This window comes from Notolepis coatsorum (assembly GCF_963971535.1).
Source record: "Notolepis coatsorum genome assembly, chromosome: 2".
In the NCBI taxonomy this organism is placed as follows: domain Eukaryota; kingdom Metazoa; phylum Chordata; class Actinopteri; order Aulopiformes; family Paralepididae; genus Notolepis; species Notolepis coatsorum.
This window is the reverse complement of record NC_140166.1, coordinates 186,924,233-186,943,064: the sequence shown is the minus strand read 5'-3', so window position 1 is coordinate 186,943,064 and position 18,832 is coordinate 186,924,233. Positions and strand designations below refer to the sequence as shown.

At 43.9% G+C, this 18,832-nt stretch overlaps 1 protein-coding gene across 2 annotated transcripts in view; it reads left to right on the top strand.

Annotated features, from left to right (window-relative positions):
- The window catches only part of rgl1 (ral guanine nucleotide dissociation stimulator-like 1), a 66,998-nt gene extending 55,101 nt beyond the window's left edge, over window positions 1-11,897 (top strand). For both annotated transcript variants that reach the window (XM_084309175.1, XM_084309174.1), the window contains exons 14-18: window positions 203-292; window positions 875-1,055; window positions 2,968-3,219; window positions 3,619-3,733; window positions 9,834-11,897. In XM_084309175.1, the coding sequence (XP_084165301.1) occupies window positions 203-292; window positions 875-1,055; window positions 2,968-3,219; window positions 3,619-3,733; window positions 9,834-10,021 (826 nt within the window). In that variant the 3' untranslated portion in view covers window positions 10,022-11,897. The remainder of the gene's footprint in view (window positions 1-202; window positions 293-874; window positions 1,056-2,967; window positions 3,220-3,618; window positions 3,734-9,833) is intronic.
- Window positions 11,898-18,832: the final 6,935 nt, after the last annotated feature.

Below are 18,832 nucleotides of genomic sequence, written 5' to 3'. Positions count from 1 at the left end.
TATTGTTCACATACCCAAACCAACGAAAGGCAGAGAGCCCCTCCCTCTCTTCTCTTGTCGTGTCTTTTCTCCCCTCTGATCTATTGTTCTTTAGAGAGCACTCTCTCTCTCTATATCACTCACACACACACACACACACACACACACACACACACATGGAATACATAACCGATGAGTATTGATATATTTTTGTTTCATGCAGCTATGCCTTGTCCTGTGAGATTGAAGGCCTGGGAGACAGCAGTCCAACGTCACCCAAACCTCGCAAGAGCATGGTCAAGAGACTCAGCCTGTGAGTACCCACAGAAACATAGAGCATAGTCAAGAGACTCAGCCTGTGAGTACCCACAGAAACATAGAGCATGGTCAAGAGACTCAGCCTGTGAGTACCTACAGAAACATAGAGCATGGTCAAGAGACTCAGCCTGTGAGTACCCACAGAAACATAGAGCATGGTCAAGAGACTCAGCCTGTGAGTACCCACAGAAACATAGAGCATTGTCAAGAGACTCAGCCTGTGAGTACCCACAGAAACATAGAGCATGGTCAAGAGACTCAGCCTGTGAGTACCCACAGAAACATAGAGCATGGTCAAGAGACTCAGCCTGTGAGTACCCACAGAAACATAGAGCATGGTCAAGAGACTCAGCCTGTGAGTACCCACAGAAACAGAACATGCTAAAGATCTGTCCTAAAGGGATAAGATGAATGTTCACAAGTACATGAGCAGGAAGCCAAGTCTTAAGTAAAATATTCACTGGCCTGTACGTGATTCTTCTGACCACTATTGTTCTAGGCATTAGGAGAAGGGATTGCTATATGACCTACATTTTTTTTCTCCCTCTCATAAAACATTCCTTCCTTCTCTTTTCAGACTGTTTCTGGGAGCAGAGGCGACGGCCTCCAGTTCTCCGGTCAGGGAGACGCCTCGCTCGCCCCCTACTGGCAGCTCAGGGGAGAGCATGGACTCGGTCAGTGTCTCCTCCAGCGACTCCAGCAGCCCCTCCGACAGCGAGGGACTCGCAGCCATCACCTCAGACGCCCAACAGAACAAGGTGGGTGGCAACACTGTACACCAACCAACACTTGTTGAGAGTGTGTGCTCTTTGAAAAGACATTAACACATCATGTTGTCTACTTGGGGGTAAAATCTGAGAAACACAGAAACAAATTGTGTAGCGTGTGAGGCGACATCTGGGCATAGCAAAGTTCCAAATAAATGCACATGAAGTCGAAGGCTGTAAGGGAGAGGATGTAGCTACTAGGGGTGGAACGGTTCACAAAATCGACGGTTCGGTTCGTATCACGGTTTTGGGCTAACGGTTTTCGGTTCGGTTTGATATACGTTGTTTTTTTAGTAAAAAAAATATTTAACACTCAAATCTAAACATGTTTCTCATTTATTAAAAAAACATTTTTACAGTGGTTTGCCTTAAATAATGTTTGGCACACAAACACCGAACTGACGAAAAATATAGGCTACATTTGTCAAAGTATTAACTTAGTGCAAACAAACTATGCTCAGCCAGCACTAGACTTTCCTTTCTTTAATATAAACACAAAAAAACAATGTCAACAATGTTTAAATTCCCTGATTGTCAGTTCTTAATGGAAAGATTCGTTTTCCGCTTGAAATTAAAGTGCAGTATTTGAAATACAATGAAAGGAATATGGCTGGATTTCTTATCAAAGGGAAAAGTGTCACTGTTATTTAAAATAAATAAACAGTGAAGGCCATCAATATAAATTGCAGCATACATCAAACTAACACACACACACACACTGTACTGTTTCAAAACAACACTTCTCTGTTCATTCTATTTTTAAAATACATACATTATCTGTCTACATTTATTTAGACTAACATTATTTAAATATTGAGTGCAACTGTGGTGGATTAACGTAATTCGGTGAGTTGGAACTATCTATGGGTTGGGTGACCGCACGGACAATTTAGCGTCACGGACCTTCTCGACTCTACCGGTTAGCGGAGTTGAATCGAGTTGATAACATGCAGTGGAAAAGCAGCAATAGTCCCGGTTGGAGTTAGTAAACACAGTTGTATGTTAGCCTTCTTGGATGTTGAATAAACGCCTATCATTGTCTCTCAACACCCCGCCTCTCAGACTCCCATTTTCTCCTCTGCTAGCTAGTAGCTACAGTAACATTTCATTGGCTGTATTAGCTGGCGGGCTACCATAGTTAAAAACGTGCGTTGTGTTGTACAAACTGCTAACGTTATGGCAAGATTGTGTGTAGGCCTATGTAATGTTAATGGCTATGTTTTTAAAGTCGTAATGAAGATTGATTTATATTTCGCTTGCCATTTCCACAAACTGACTAGCACCTGCACCACAGAGCACAGAGACATTTCAAAGGTACTCACAGTTGCACAAGGGTTTTGAACAGACAAACGTTAGGGTTTGAAAGCTTGGCGTTGCTAATAAACATTTTAAATAGTTTTTATAAACTGGTCAACACTGCTCAAAACGGCTTTAGCTGCCTGATGCGCCTGTGCTGTGATCACAGCGCATGCGCATCAGGCACCCAATGCTGGAAATAAAGCTGTGTTGACCAGTTTATAAAAATTATTTTAAATGTTTATTAGCAACGCCAAGCTTTCAAACCCTAACGTTTGTCTGTTCAAAACCCTTGTGCAACTGTGAGTACCTTTGAAATGTCTCTGTGATACTTGTATAACGAACGGTTCGGGTAGGACCAGTTCTTCGGGGTAAATCTAGGTTGGTTTCCCATTGAGGAGCAAGGGACTGGATTCACTCTGCCAAACCTTGTTGGCGTGCATCACAATCACAAGAGGGGCTAGGCTGTATCTAGTGTTATCTGTTGTGATCTCATTGTGTTGTGACGTCATTGTATTGTGTGGTATCATTGTATTGTGTGGTATCATTGTATTGTGTGGTATCATTGTGTTGTGACATCATTGTATTGTGTGATGTGTCCCCACAGCTCTCGGAGTCGTCCTCCTGTACCTCTCTCCACTCCATGGATACCAGCTCGTCTTCAGCAAGTGTCCCGTTGACCCCTGCCTCTCCCTCCCTCCCCGGCCCTCCCTGCACCCACAGACGCTCCCTCTCCCTCACCCCCCTGTCCCCCACCTCCCCCAGCCAGCCCCCGGCCTACAACACCCAGGCCCAGGACGCGTGCATCATCAGAGTCAGTCTGGAGCAAGGCAACGGAAACCTCTACAAGAGCATACTGGTGAGTGCTTAGACCCTGTGTGTGTGTGTGTGTACACGCATGTGTTTGAATTCTTTATTGCACGTGTACCAAGGCCCAACAAGTTGCATGGACATTCATGACTCCATTATATAAGTCTAATCATGTAAGTTATATAAGTGGTAATCTCCTCTCTAACAAAACAATAAAATCACACATAAAAACATAAAATATGACACAGCACTCTTTTATAAACCAATTAACCATTTTTCACAACATTCACTGGTAGGCTGTAAAAGGGTGGAACATTTTATGATGCATACAGGAACATCATTCAGACTCTTATGAAGTTGCATGATTTACTTTTACATTCATTTTAATGTGACCGCATTTCTTTCTCTCTTTCTCTCTCTCTCTCTCTCTCCCCATTTTCCAACCCAGCTGACCAGCCAGGACAAGACTCCAGCAGTGGTCTCTAGAGCCATGGCCAAACACAACCTGGAGGTGGAGCCGGAGGAGGGATATGAGCTGGTACAAGTCATCTCCGAGGACAGAGGTAGGCCCTGCGACACGCATCCACGTTCACTGTGACAATCGCACACTCTGATAATGTGCATCGGGTTCTCTTAAGTGGGGTTCAGGGATCTCTAGGGATCCCCAGGGGGGAGAGAAGTTCAATTTCACTGATTGTAAAAGGAGCATATTTAGCATTGTAACAGAATTCACTGAGCTATTGATCATCTCTGTATAACAGGCCTACATCTGATCTGAGTAATATTTTCTCCCAGTGTGAAAGTATTTGGGGTCATGGTGTGATAAGATTTGAGTGATCATTGAGTAATGATCTGTGTGATCTATGAAACGTTTTACCCTTTATATCAGTGTAGCTCTAGTCCAAATCTCTGAGCTACAGGTGCAGTTGGTACAGTTATCTCAGGCTGTTGCATAACTTATATAATAATAACCCAAACCTGTGAAACATGTTGCCCATGTTATCAAGCAGCTAATAGGGAGGTGTAGTCTGACGTCACTTTAGTTTCCCGTGCGGTCCACCCGTATAGGGATTTATCATTGGGAAAATGTATTATCGGCTATTGTAATAATTCTGCCTCATGAACATTGCCAAGCTTTCCATTTTTTGCACAAAATTGAGTTCCCTTCTATCACTAACATTATTGTTTAAGCATTTTTGGTTGAAATAAAATTACTGTAGTTATAAGGTTGTTTAATTTGTCCTTAAAAAAGAACTACACTTACCAGTAGAACGCCTGTCGGTAGAACACTCTACTAACGTTACGTAAAAAACATTAACGTTATAAACTATATACACAATATATACGAAACAATGATTTACATTCGTATTTACAGTGATTTAATATGCAGCGAATTAACATTATACGATTTAAATTATAAATACAAATATGGTAACGTGGTTGTAGTGTTGGGTGAAACGGATAATTCAGGGTCAGTTATTTTCCCATTGTACGAATTGTCACGTTAAACACTGCAGACCACTGATTGGTCAGAAGAGACGCGTCACTCGTTGGAGGCTCTCCACAAAAACAGAAAGCCGCCATCTTTAATGTCTCGCATAGGATTTCATTTGCAGCAGGAACAAGTGCAATAAACAAAAAAGGATACGGTCACTGTGTATTCTGCCTCATTTATTGATGAAACAAAACCGACATCAACACAATTTGCCACAGAGCGGAGAGTTTAGTCTCACAAAAAGATCGCTGACTTGTTAAGCTTGTTGTTAGGTTAGGTGCTAATGTTGTGCTAGCGTTTTAGCATGGCTATCGTTAAGCTAAAACCAAAGATTTTCGCCCATCACCCCGTTTTAAACAGCGTAAATACGACATTTCTCTCAGTTTTTAAAGCAATCAACTTATATACGCCAACTCCCCCACACCTTAGCTAGTATCCCTCCGTTTTTAACAACAATCCGACGGTCGCAACATATTTAAAACACATAATATTAGCTAAAACCAAAGATTTTCGCCCATCACCCCGTTTTAAACAGCGTAAATACGACATTTCTCTCCGTTTTTAAAGCAATCAACTTATATACGCCAACTCCCCCACACCTTAGCTAGTATCCCTCCGTTTTTAACAACAATCCGACGGTCGCAACATATTTAAAACACATAATATTCATCGCTAGTCATTACATGCCAAACCCTGCCGCTCTCGCAAGACGCTCGTATTTTCAAACCTCTTTGTCTAGTTTAGCGACACGACAATTCAACATTACTTTTACAGTTATACTGTTTATTAAAACACACACGTATTTAACACTTTGAGCGCCACTCACGGCTAATCTCGGGTTTACGATTGTGACGTTGAAAGCCGGTCGTCACGGCTTTTCTCTGGATTTTTTTTTATTAGCGATCTGCAATCATATTGCATCACGAGAGCCTACCGTTGGAGATCCAGGGGCCGCCGGCGATCAGATGTGAAAAAAGCGCCCCCTATCGTCTCCCAGATGGTAAATCACCCTTTTGGAATGGACTCAATGAAAATGGATGGGGGAAAAAAATATTCCAGTCCACATTTTCCAGTCCACTGATGCAGCCGGAGTTACCAGAGTTCATTCTGGAGCATCTGAGCCGCGGCGATCATGGGTTATACTGTACACATGTTGGATCAATATACTTATCGATTTTTTCCAATGGTGATCAGGAATTGGAATATACCATTTGGATACCATCTGATGTCAGGTAAGGAATATATGTTATCAGTGTTAGGATAATCAGACTCGTTTTCATGGAGATATAAGCGTTTCCACTATATGTGATATGGCTGTTTCACTGTAAAAGCCATGAGGAAATAATAGCAGCGATTATCAGCGCACGGCACGAGCGTGCGTGCGCACACATATACTATCGACCATCTAGCGTTTATTTGAAAACGATTCATAAATAGACAGACAAATGATAACGTTCTGGAATATTCCAGTAAAAGGCGATTATCATGGGATGTGTTGTTTTTTCTTCGAAACCGAGTGGTTTTCAAAATGCTATAAAAAGGAAATGAAGCGATAAAAACACGATCTGCTTTGCCAATGTTGACTGGAAAATGATTCTTTGATAAGCGATGGGCAGATTAGACACATAGCATAATTTAAAACATAGATTAGGCGATATTAACGTTACATGGGCCGTGGACCGTGGCATCAACGGGGTAAAAAGGAAAACACGGCCTGGCACTGAAAGTGTTAACAACGACCTCAAGTACTTCCTATTTAGCTCCTGTATCATAACACAAGCGTATTTGTACGCTCTGTAAACGAGCACCTGGGGGGAGCCTCATGCGCATGCGCGGCGTAGGGAACGAGCGTAGAGCGGCTGGTATTCACGAAGGAGAGCGCTGGCCAACGCTGGCCAATCAGCAACGTGGAAGGACATGTTGGTTGCCGAAAGTATTCACGCGGCATGGCTCGTCCGGCGAGTGTTGGCATCGGTGGCATGACTACAGTACTGATAGGAGCTACTGTAGCACATAACGTTAGTTATCATAACCATCGGCAGTCGCAGTGGGGATCTTTGTTGATTGGCGTTGGCTGGCTAGCGCATTTTGCGTGGAGTGGACTCGGCTAGCGTTGGCTTGTATAGCTAGCGAGCTATGGTTCTGGTTGGGGCTGGCTGGCTGACGTTGGTCGATGGAGATCCTCGCTGCGATTGTCGATGGTTGTGCTGCGGTGGCTCCTATCGGTGCTGTGGTCGTGTCGTTGGTGCCAACGTTCGTTGGATGGGCTATGCTAGCTCTCGTGACTACAGTTCCTTATACGAGCATTAGAAAATGTCCACAATGCTATTCGCAAGAATAGAAAATAAATTGAAAAGCCTAATAATAAGCTATACACAGCCTAAACTGCCGTGCTAAAAGCTAGTAAACACAGCATCCCCTGTTGCCTACCCACAACAGAAATTAATTGATGCACACGTGCATCTCATCTCTATGGCTTAGTCACAAACGTGATTTATACAGAGACATTTGACAATTGCCCATTAATGGTTCATACATACTGTATAAAGACAACGGAAATCTATTTTATTTTAGTTAAGCGGCCTACAATATGACATAACCTAGTTCTAGAATTATGATATGGCTATAATCAGTCTCACTCATCAAAATGTTTTCTAGGTAACTTATGGTATCTCAAACTAATTAGGCCCTCTGCTATGACAAATGTATAATAATACAACCATACTTTGTCTACCCCTTGAATTTTTTTTAACTACAGAAGTCTGCTGCATTTGGCTCACAGAGTGACTCCCCCCACTCAAGCAACCTAACCTCCCAGCTTTTTTTGAGCAGCATATTAAGTACACAAATGAGTCCAAAGATGATAAAAGGATCAACAGGGCAGTCGCAGAGTTCATCTGTATGGACCAAGTTCCAATATATATACAGTTGAGAAAGCTGGGTTCAGAAACCTTGTACAGCAACTGAGTTTTTCCCTGATTTTGAGGAAAAGTATCGAAACTTCGAAAGTATCGAAATTAATATTGGTATAGTATCGAAACTAAAATGTTGGTATCGTGACAACCCTAGTGTGCATTGTGCAGCTGTATTATCTAGGGAAATACTTATATCGGATCAGGACTCTGTATCAGCAGATACTCCACTTGATGATAATAATAATAATAATAAATTGTATTTGTATTGCACTTTTCGTTCACTAGGATCCCAAAGTGCTACAGGGTTAAAAACATAGTTAAAAAAATTAAAGAATTATTAATAATAAAATAAATACAGAATAAAAAAAAAAAAACATAGTTAAAAACATAGTATAAACAGAAAATTTAAAACAACAGCACAAGAAAAAATTGTGTCGCAAGAAAAAAAGAAAAAGCTAGCAATCAAAGGCCTTTTGAAATAGGTAGGTTTTCAGGCCTGCTTTAAAATAGTCCAGGCTCTGTGGTGCCCTCAGCTGGATGGGGAGGCTGTTCCACAGGCGTGTTGCAGCCGAGCAGAAGGCTCGGTCACCCATAGGTGCAGAGCCAGGTACTGGGGACCCGAAGGAGCAGGCTACCTGCAGATCTGAGGGTACGGGTGGAGGATTTGTGGAGTGATGAGTTCCTGTAATAATAATAAACTTTAATTGTATAGCACCTTTCATACAGAAACTGCAGCTCAAAGTGCTTCACAACAGAAAAAAGACAGGCATAAAATGAGCACAAAGTGCAGACATATAAAATCACAGTTTTTCACATTAGGATCTAACATCCCAACAGGCCACCTAGTTTATGGTTTGATTCAGTTTTAAATAGACAATAATAAAAGGAGCAAGATAAAATAGACAGAGTAAAATAGTGCAGTGCAATAAAATTGTAGAATAGAATAGATAAAAAAATATATATATTTTACAGTGCAATAAAATAGTTCTGGATTACTGTTCAACAGTTCAAAGTCGTACAATGGTAAAACTGTTCTGGATGACTGTTTCAACAGTTAAAAGCCGTCCCAAACCTTTGTTCTTTGTATGCACATTTTAAGACAAGCCATATCAGACAGTATTAAAGCTGACAGTCTCCCCTGCTCATGACAGTCTCCTGTTGCCTGACACCACAAATGCACATTTGAAGGCAAGCCGTATCAGACAGTAGTCTCCTGCTCATGACAGTCTCTTCTGCTCGATACACACACAGTTCAATACCCGACAGTTTTGAACCTGTAATAAACAATAGACAGAAAACTGTAGCCCAGTGCAATAAAAACCTGACAGTTTTGAACCTGTAATAAAAAGCAATAATAATACAGTGCAATAATAGAATAGTAGAATAGAATAAATAGTAAAATTATGCAATAGAATGGACAGAGTAAAATAGTGCTACAGTACAGTGGAGTGTATTAGAAGGCTATGGTGAAGAGGTAAGTTTTTAGCTTATTTTTGAAAATATTAAGAGATATAGCTTCCCTAATGTTCATAGGTAGTGTGTTCCATAACTTTGGTGCATAGTTTGCAAAGGCTGCATCCCCGATTTTCCTTAGACTGTGGCTTGGAACCTTCAATAGACCAGTAGTAGATGATCGCAATGTTCTAGGAGGCACATAGTTGACTAGAGAATTTGCAATGTAGCTTGGTCCTGTTCCATTTAGTGCTTTGTATATAAGGAGGAGGACCTTGAAATCAATTCTAAATGTTACCGGAAGCCAGTGTAGGTTAGCTAATACAGGACTGATGTGGTCTCCTCTTGGTTCTAGTTAGTAGCCTAGCTGCTGAGTTTTGAATGAGTTGGAGTGCAGGTAGAGGGGTGCGGGTCTGACTTGACTGGGACGTCCCTATTAACTAGGGATGCTCGATATTGGCTTTTTTACCAATACCGATATTGTCCAACTCTTAATTACCGATATCAACCGATACCGATATATGCAGGGTCCCCCCCCCCCCCCCCCCCCCAAAAACGGAATAATTTCAGGTAATTAACATTACATATCTCTTGTCGTGTAATTAACACAGCATTATGCATAAAATAATAATTTGTTCTTACTTGCTTGCCTGGGTAAATAAAGGTTAAATAAATGTAAAAGAAAAAATTAAACCGATACAGATATTTTCCGATATCGCTTTTTTATGACAATATCGGCAGATAATATCGGACATCCCTACTATTAACGCTCGTCTCTTCTGTCGTCTCTCCTCCTCTCAGAGCTGGTGATTCCAGACAACGCCAACGTGTTCTACGCCATGAACACCTCAGCCAACTTCGACTTCCTGCTGCGGGTGCGCGGCTCGGCGGGGCGGCCGGTCCAGCTGCGGAGCCGCTGCAGTTCCACGCTGCCCCGCGCCCAGCACCGCGCCAGCCTCTCCCTGAGACTCAGCAAGGTCACCCTGTGACCTTGGAATGTGAACTTTAACCCCTACCACTTTGACCGTAGACCCCCCGTGACATCACCAGGGCATTACAGGAAACAGCCTGGGGTGTGAGCGAGGCTGGGTGTTTTGGGCATGAATGGATACGGATTTGAAGATTTGAAAGAGCTCTAGGGAGAACTGAATGAGTGAGACTCTTATAAGGCTCCAACGTGACTCTCTCTCCCTGCCCTTTGTGCCACGCCCAGCACTTGTAGTCTCAACCTGTCCTGTGCCAACCCTGCCTGGCCCCTCCCTCTCCAGCCCCTCACCCAACCTGTCCTGTGCCAACCCTGCCTGGCCCCTCCCTCTCCAGCCCCTCACCCAACCTGTCCTGTGCCAACCCTGCCTGGCCCCTCCCCATCCAGCCCCTCACTCAACCTGTCCTGTGCCAACCCTGCCTGGCCCCTCCCTCTCCAGCCCCTCACCCAAGCTGTCCTGTGCCAACCCTGCCTGGCCCCTCCCTCTCCAGCCCCTCACCCAACCTGGCTACGGACTATGAAGTGTGACTGCTGTGCCAGTGGGGATAGACTTATTAGAGTGATGCCTGTGGCAGAGTGAAACAGCGCCCCCCAGTGGCCACTGCTCTCCACGGCAAGAGTTTTTGCACACACTGCAGGAGCAGCCCGGCTCCTGACCTCCAACAGTATTCTGCTTTTAACCAACTTGTTCTTTCCTGTGATGCCTGTATTGTTGAGATAATGTTCCTATTTTGGTGGCTGGATGGATGTATAGATAAAGTGATTGATGGACAGGAGAAGAAATAGACTGAGTGTTCAGTCATGTTGCCTTTATTGATGAATGAATGGACTCCTGTATCTTTCAGTATGTTGATTGATTGATCGATTGATCAATTGACTGACTGACTGACAGGAGCTGTGATGTCATTGTTTTCTCTCATGTTTAAATGTCATGTCCCCTGTGTGCACAGTGTGTACCTATATGTTCTACCCCTCTCATATATTGAGCTGTGTGACGAATGCTGTATTATTTGCATTCTGATTGCTTCCATAACTTGGTTTTAACAAGTCCTTTTTCTAATTTGATACGGCTTTAGCTGCCCTGTTTCTAGGGTGGAGAGACATGATATGAGCTGCATTCCAATCCAGAAAGACTGTTCCCTTTTCCACCTTCTACCCTCCCGACATTCCTATTTTCACAATATTCCCTTCAGATTTTCTCTCGTGACTTGAGTCATCCTTGTTATTAAAATGTAACACGCATTTATGGAATATGATTGACGTCACAACAAGAGGGGAGGGAACAACTCACTGGAATGGTAGGCAGCGTAGGGGAAGTCTCGAGAGTTGATGCCTGCTTGTACCTGCTTGCCCTTAATTAGCTGAACTATACAGTAGAGCTGCACTTGTTAGTGGGTAGGTGATGCCAGAGGGATGTATGGTGGAATGAGTGACCCGCTCTGATGGTGGTTTAGCTCCCTCTTCACTAAATGAATTACTACGTATGTTTCTTTTTATATGTTTTTTTTTGTAAGTCAGGTCAGAAAATGTGTTATCAACTTGGAGAGCGATAGAGGTTTTTAATAAATGATATGTAAATTAATTTAGATGATTGTCATTAAAAAAAGTGCCAGTGCCAGATTTTTACTGTGATGCATTTGGAAATCCTGACTGAGGGGCTCTTCACTTGCGTACACACACACACACGCACGCACACATATACACACACACGCACCAAACAAATCCAAAAGCTAGCCAACCTCTTAACACCCTGACTTTATCTTATGATCAGTGACGGCTACTTTGTCATACACTCCCTGTCTCTCTCGTTCATGATGTCAACTATCATTACATCATCACTAGCAATTATTCCATTTGGTATTACATCTGCAGACACTATAGCCATTCCTTTTTTTTTTTTTTTTTTTTTTTTTTTTTTTTTTTATATAAATCTTTTCCCCCCTCCTTTTTCCTCAGTTTTTCTCCCATCCCAATGTTAGTCGTTATGCCAATTCCCAATCCCCTTCCTGGTCGCTGTGCACTTACCCCCTACGGTCGGTCTGGGAGAGTGGAGGCTATCACATGCTTCCTCCGACACATGTGTAGCCAATCAACTGCTTCTTTTCACCTGGCAGTGCGGACTCTCACTGAGAGGGTGTAACGTGTGGAAGGATCACACTACCCCCCTTAGATCCTTTCCTCGCTGAGCAGGCGCCCCGACCGAACTGTAGGAGTCGCTGTTTACAACGACCAGGACCCACCCCGCCAGCTTTCCCACCCTCTAACACTGCCAATTGTGTTAGTATGAACGACCAGCCAAGCTGGTAGCAATGCAGAGAGCTGGGCTCGAACCCAGCATCTCCTGCACTAGTGGCGAGTGCCTTGCCCACTGCGCCACCTAGCCGCCCCAGCCATTCCTTTTGTTGATGCAACTTGCTATCACTCCACTCCAGTAGACCCTCCAAGGTTGTTGTTATTATGGTATGTTTACCATGATCCAATGTTATAGCAAACGGCTAGTGTTCTCTGGGATTAACTGACTGTACATCACCCAAGCTAAAACAACTTCATCTCTTTTTGGCTTATGAGATGTTGGCTCAAGGTGGACTGTTATGTGTTACTGGCCAGTTGTCCTATCATTCTCTCCCATGCAGTACTTCACTTGAGACTGATCCCCTCATGAAACCACCCTCAGTACCTGTTTTTCACTGCCAAAGACTCTGTTTTACCTACATAAATAAATTATTATCATCACTTATGATGCTTGTCTTGTGTCTTTATGATTCCCCCTTACCTTACCACACTATGCACTATACTTTATCTGCATATATCCCATACCTACTCTTACCACTGGCTAGTATGGCTTACTACCATAGTGTATACTTGTATCACTGTACATAATAATACTGTACATTAGGTTAGCATATTTACTCTGTAGCTTTGTTATATATATTCCATATAATCACTGGGGCTTGTGTCCATAGCGGATGTTTTTTTCAAGGCGGACCGCTTTGAAAAAAAGGGAAAAAAAGCTTGAGCGCTTTCCTGGGTCTCGCGACTGCCGCGGCTCCGCCCCTTCCTCGATGTTGATTACCTTGATGAGCGCGCTCCTTTCCAAAAGTTGAACTAGTTTCAACTTTATGCGCTGGGAGCTCTCCGCCCAAAACCGCTGCCGCCGATAGCTCATAAACGCGAGGCGCGGCGCTGGGAAGAGGAGCACGCCTGTAGCATAGAAATGAATGACAGGAAGGAGCTGACAACTCATAAAACGTCCGCTATGGACACAAGCCCTACTGTATATTGTTAATGCACTTTACTGTTACCTAGCACTCTGGTTAGATGCCAACTTCTTTTCGTTGTACTGTACTTGTGCTGTACGATGACGACGCCTGCAGCCTTATCTACAGCATACACCTTCTTTCACACACCCAGACCCTCCAAACGTGGTGGTGGAGGCACTGGCCTTCTGACCTCTCCCTCCTGAACTACAAGCCTCACCCTCTCCTCTCAAATATCATGCAGTATCTGTCTGTAGTCCATTCAATCTCACCATTGTTATTCTCTATTGCCCTCCAGGTCCCCTACACTCCCTGTCCCCCTCCACCCTCTCTGACATCCTGTCCACTCTACCCTTGAGTGAGACTCTCTTTGCTCTCCCTTCAGATACGGCAACCTCCACCCTCCTTTCAGCCCTCTCAATCTCCTTCGGCAAGCTGTGTCCCCTCACCAAGAAGCCTGCCAGCCGTTCCACACCTAGACCGTGGCTGACAGATGCGGTTAGAGAAGAAAGACAGAGCCTGAGAGCTGCAAAGAGGAAGTGACATCACTGCAGTTAGAGAAGAAAGACTGCAGAGAGGAAGAGCACAAAAACCCACCTCACCGGTGACCTCTTGTCAACATTCTCCAAAAACATTACTACTGTCAAAGCCTCTTTCTTTCACCATAGGATTGAGGCCTTGGCTATGAACCTCCACAAACTGCATGCCAGTTTTTTTTCTTTTTTCAGATATCGATTGAAGAAGTGTCTTTAGTCGATGGCGAAAGATGGACGGGTTTCGGATGTCCTAACTGTGGTGGGAAGTTCGTTCCACCATTGAGGGGCAAGGACCGAGAAATTACGGCTTCTCTTTGATGACCCTCCCGGAGCTCGGATAGGAGTAGGTCTGAGGCGGCCAGAAGATGCAGAGCGTAGGGGTCTTGAGGGTGTGTAGTTAGAGACCATTGACCGTAGCCGTTCTCTTCGTTGCATGATATGCCAGGTCGAGGGCCTTGAAGCGGATTTGTGCGGCAATGGGGAGCCAGTGCAGGTCCCTAAGAAGTGGGGTGACATGGGCTGACTTCGGTAGGTTTCAGATCAGGCAGGCAGCTGTGTTTTGAATGAGTTGAAGAGGCTTTGTGGCAGTGGTCGGAAGGCCAGCAAGCAGTGCGTTGCAGTAGTCGAGGCGGGAGATGACTGTTGATTGGACGAGGAGTTGGGTGGCTTCTTTTGTCAGGAAGGGGCGGATCTTCTGACGTTGCTCAGGAGGAATCTGCAGGTTCTGGTTGTTACTGCGATCTGAGCGGAGAAGTTCAGCTGGTCGTCAAGGACAACACAAGGTTCTTGGTGGTCCGGGACGCGGCCACAGATACATTCTCCACTATGATGGAAAGGTTGGTCAGGGGGTAGGATTTGGCCGGCAGGTGAAGCAATTCTGTTTGGCTTAGGTTCAGTTTGAGGTGGTTGGTCGTCATCCAGGCGGAGATGTCGGACAGACAGGCCGAGATCCGCTCAGAGACGTGGATATCTTTTTTTTTTATCAAATATTTTTCTTTTCTTTTTCTTTTCTTTTTTCCAACATGTAACAAAACATATCACAATACAACAACAACAATACATAAAAAGACTTCCCAAGACAGTAACTCAACACCACATGACAAGACAACAACTGATACAACTGTACAGTGATCATCCTAACATGGACACTCGCTCGTTCTCTCCCCCCCCCCCTCCCCCCGCTCACCCCAGGACCTCAACATGAGTCACATGAGTCACACTCACTGTTGTGAAGGATCAGATTAAACCGAATATATATATTTATTTATGGATATATATTGAATAGTATTTGTATATCGTTTGATATCCCTTGTATATTCCTTGTACATATACACGGAATATTCCTTTAGTCTACTATAGCCCATAATAGTTCATTCTCTTATTGGACAAGGACCTGGCGCCAGGGACAAGCCCCTTGGAGCCAAGTTCAATGGTACCGACGAAACATGTCCCTACTAGCCCCGGCTCTGCGCAGGAATACGGCTACCGAAAAGAGAGTGGCACTATTTGTTCACCGTGCATATAAATAGGGCGCAAGTAAATGTAGAATTCCTCTTTCCCCTTAGTCCTTTACCCTTCTACCCAACTAAGTAACAGAACGTGAAGCCTCACCCCACGATACCGCGTGCGGTGTAGTATGGCCTGTTTGGCCTTAGAATAGCATCGAGACTTCGTGCGAATTAATAGCTGAATTGTCAGAGTTTGGCACTGTATTTCTATTAAGTAATAATAGTCTATTATGTATGGTGCATCGTGCGGTTAGAGTTCTAAAGTGAGCACCACCCCCATCGCTTCCACGTGTTATCTAGAGTCTTAACCAGGTTGGGCAGACCACACGTGGTGCTTTCATCCGAGGAGTTCTAGGCGAGGACCGAGTGGACCTGTACATTGGATTACCTACCCGACGACTGCTGAGCCCTATGCGGCATGGAATATATATTTGCTTTGGTACTTTGATTTGTGGAGCGGATAATCGCCAACACCGGTGAGTGTTGGATCTACCCCGAAAGGAGTCAAGGTGAGACGGCGCTCAGACCAGACTGAGGTCGCCTCGCTTCTTCTTCACTGTGGAGCTACAGCTACAGCTACAGCCTACAAGAGAGCCAAGGTGTATTCATCTGTGGATCAAGATTCTACTGCACTGTCTTCTGTACGTGAAGTCTCCCTAGACATCGTTGACCAGACGGGATACGGCCGACGGCTCTCCTACCCCCCCTACCGGCTTACGACCGGGAGGACCCCTACAGTATATCCAGCTATAATCATTAAGTGTGCCATCGTTATAATTCCCTAAGAGCCAGGTTGTATACTTGCTTCCTGCGTAACCAGAGATTGGACATTCAGTGTTGATTTGCCTACGAGTACTCATTTGCCTTACAAGAGCATTCAAATCATAAACGTAATAGTGAATGTTATATGTACCTTTTGCTATATATTAAATATTTGATTATTACCTTTGTGTGGACCTGGTTTCATGGTGGGAAAGTGTTCATCATATTTAGATATCGTGTACTGTATGGCCAGTAGTTAAAGTACATAAAGCGGTAGTGGTTTAATGATACCATACTTATCAATACAGTCAGGGAATTGTACCCCTCAGTTACACTCACAATACATCACAATACATCACTCAGCAAAAAAACAAGAATCAAAACAAACATTTCCAAACTTATATGCGTTCCCTCAACTTTGCCACTGTAGCCAACCAAATTACGATATCAGATTCCCTAACCCCTATAACACGTGCCGTGGATATCTCCAAATAGATCACGTCAAGGTAGGTGAGAAACCATACCTTTGGACGTGGATATCTGAGGGAGGAAAGGAGAGGAATGGTAAATGGTAAATGGCTGCTTTTTTTATATAGCGCTTTTATCCAAAGCGCTTTACAATTTGTTACTCACATTTTACCCATTCACTCACACATTCACACACCGACGGCGGAGGCAACCATGCAAGGTGCCAACCTACTCATCGGGGGCTTAGTGAAATCTCTTCGTACATGGCATCAGAGAAAATAATGTTCAATCTTAAGAAAAAACCACATCTCTTTGATAAATGCTGGGCTGGGTTTAGGCAATACTTAGAACAGATTACATAGTAGGTTGACGATGTAGACTATTATTGAAGCTCCCTTTTGTCTTTCTGATGGGTATATATATTGCAATGAATAATACTGTAAATGTTATTAGTTGCTCTTTGAAGAGAAAAGATGTAACGGTAGATATTTATTTGTTTGGTGTAGAAGTATGGGCACCTGTTAGACGGGTGTAACTGGGTTTACTAAATTCTCAAAATGTGTGTAAAAAAAAAAAAAAAATGAATTTGTTGAGGTCCTAGTCTGGGGGAGGGGAGGGGGGGTCTGGCCTAGAGTTTTTTTTAAATTTTTTTTGTTTATATTGATTTATCTATAAAAATAGATCTATTTTTCTGTAACTCGGGGAGGGGGGGCAGTTGGCAGCATTTCCTTTTGTATGGTTGTTGAACTGTTGAACTGATGCTGTAAAACTAAAAAAAAAAAAAAAAAAAAACAATAAACATATTGTTTAAAAAAAAAACTGCTCATCGGGAGCAATTAGGGGTTAAGTGTCTTGCTCAGGGACACATCGACATGCTGCCCGGGAGGAGTAGAAGAGTTGAGTATCATCGGCATAGCAATGATACGAGAAGGCATGAGACGTGATGTTACCCAGAGATTTGGTGTAGAGGGAGAAGAGGAGGGGTCCAAGAGCCGAGTCCTGGGGGCCACCCGTCCGCAGGGGGTGTTGGGTCGACACGGTCCCTCTCCATGATACTTGGTAGGAATGGTTGTTGAGGTATGGTCAGCCATGTCAGCGCAGAGCCAGCCACACCCATTCCTGCGAGGGACGCAAGGAGGATCTGATGGTTGACTGTGTCGAAGGCTGCAGACAGGTCCAGGCGAATCAGAACAGAGGAGAAGCCTTTCACTTTTGCTAAGTGAAGAGCCTCACTATGACCGCTATGAGGGCCGTCTCTGTGGAGTGACCAGTCCTCAAGCCTGACTGATTACGGTCTAGGAGGTCGTTCTGTAAGAGGTTGTCACAAGTAAGTCCTTTAAGCACAGGTCCCGGTAGGAATAGACAATAAGGCGTTTTCAAATGTAAATTATATTTATTTTATAATGGGGAATGAAACCCACAAACACAATCAGGGATAAGGTAGGGGAGAACAAACAGCGATATACAATAAGACAAACAAACACTAAGCAAAGGTAAAACACTAAACAAACACAAGTTATCGACGTGTCACAGGACACAAGCAAAAAGCCACATGGTTGGCACGCTGGGAACCACCCAGCAATAATATACACAACACAATACGGCTATGGCTATTATGGTTTTTAATAATCCTATCGATCCTATCGATCCTATGGTGAAAGAAAGAAGCTTTGGCATTAGTAATGGTTTTGGAGAAAGCTAACAAGAGGTTGTGATATGTGGCGATGTCAGCAGTGAGTCATGTCTTTCTATACTTCCTCCTGGCTGCTCTCAGGACCTGTCTTTATTCTCTCAATGCATCCATCAGCCATGGACTGGGTGGGGAAAGGCCGGCAGGTTTCTCAGCGAGGGGACAGAGTTTGTCAAAGGAGGTTGAGAGGGCTGAGAGGAGGGTGGATGTTCCCGTATCTGGGGGGAGAGCAGAGAAGGTGTCACTCAAAGGTAGAGCAGATAGTATGTCAGAGGAGAGGAGAGTTACATCCAATAAATTTTTTAGAACATAAACTTAAAGGGGCTGTAAGTGGTATTTATTGATTTGTTCAAATAAGTGGTCTACATGTTAAAATAATCTAGCTCTACATTCCGTCAGCCATCACTGATATAGTGTTTGGTCAGTATGGGTCTCCCAGTCCCTCCACTCTGCAGTAAACAGCCATCACTGATATAGTGTTTGGTCAGTAACATGGGTCTCCCAGTCCCTCCACTCTGCAGTAAACAGCCATCACTGATATAGAGTGTTTGGTCAGTAACATGGGTCTCCCAGTCCCTCCACTCTGCAGTAAAC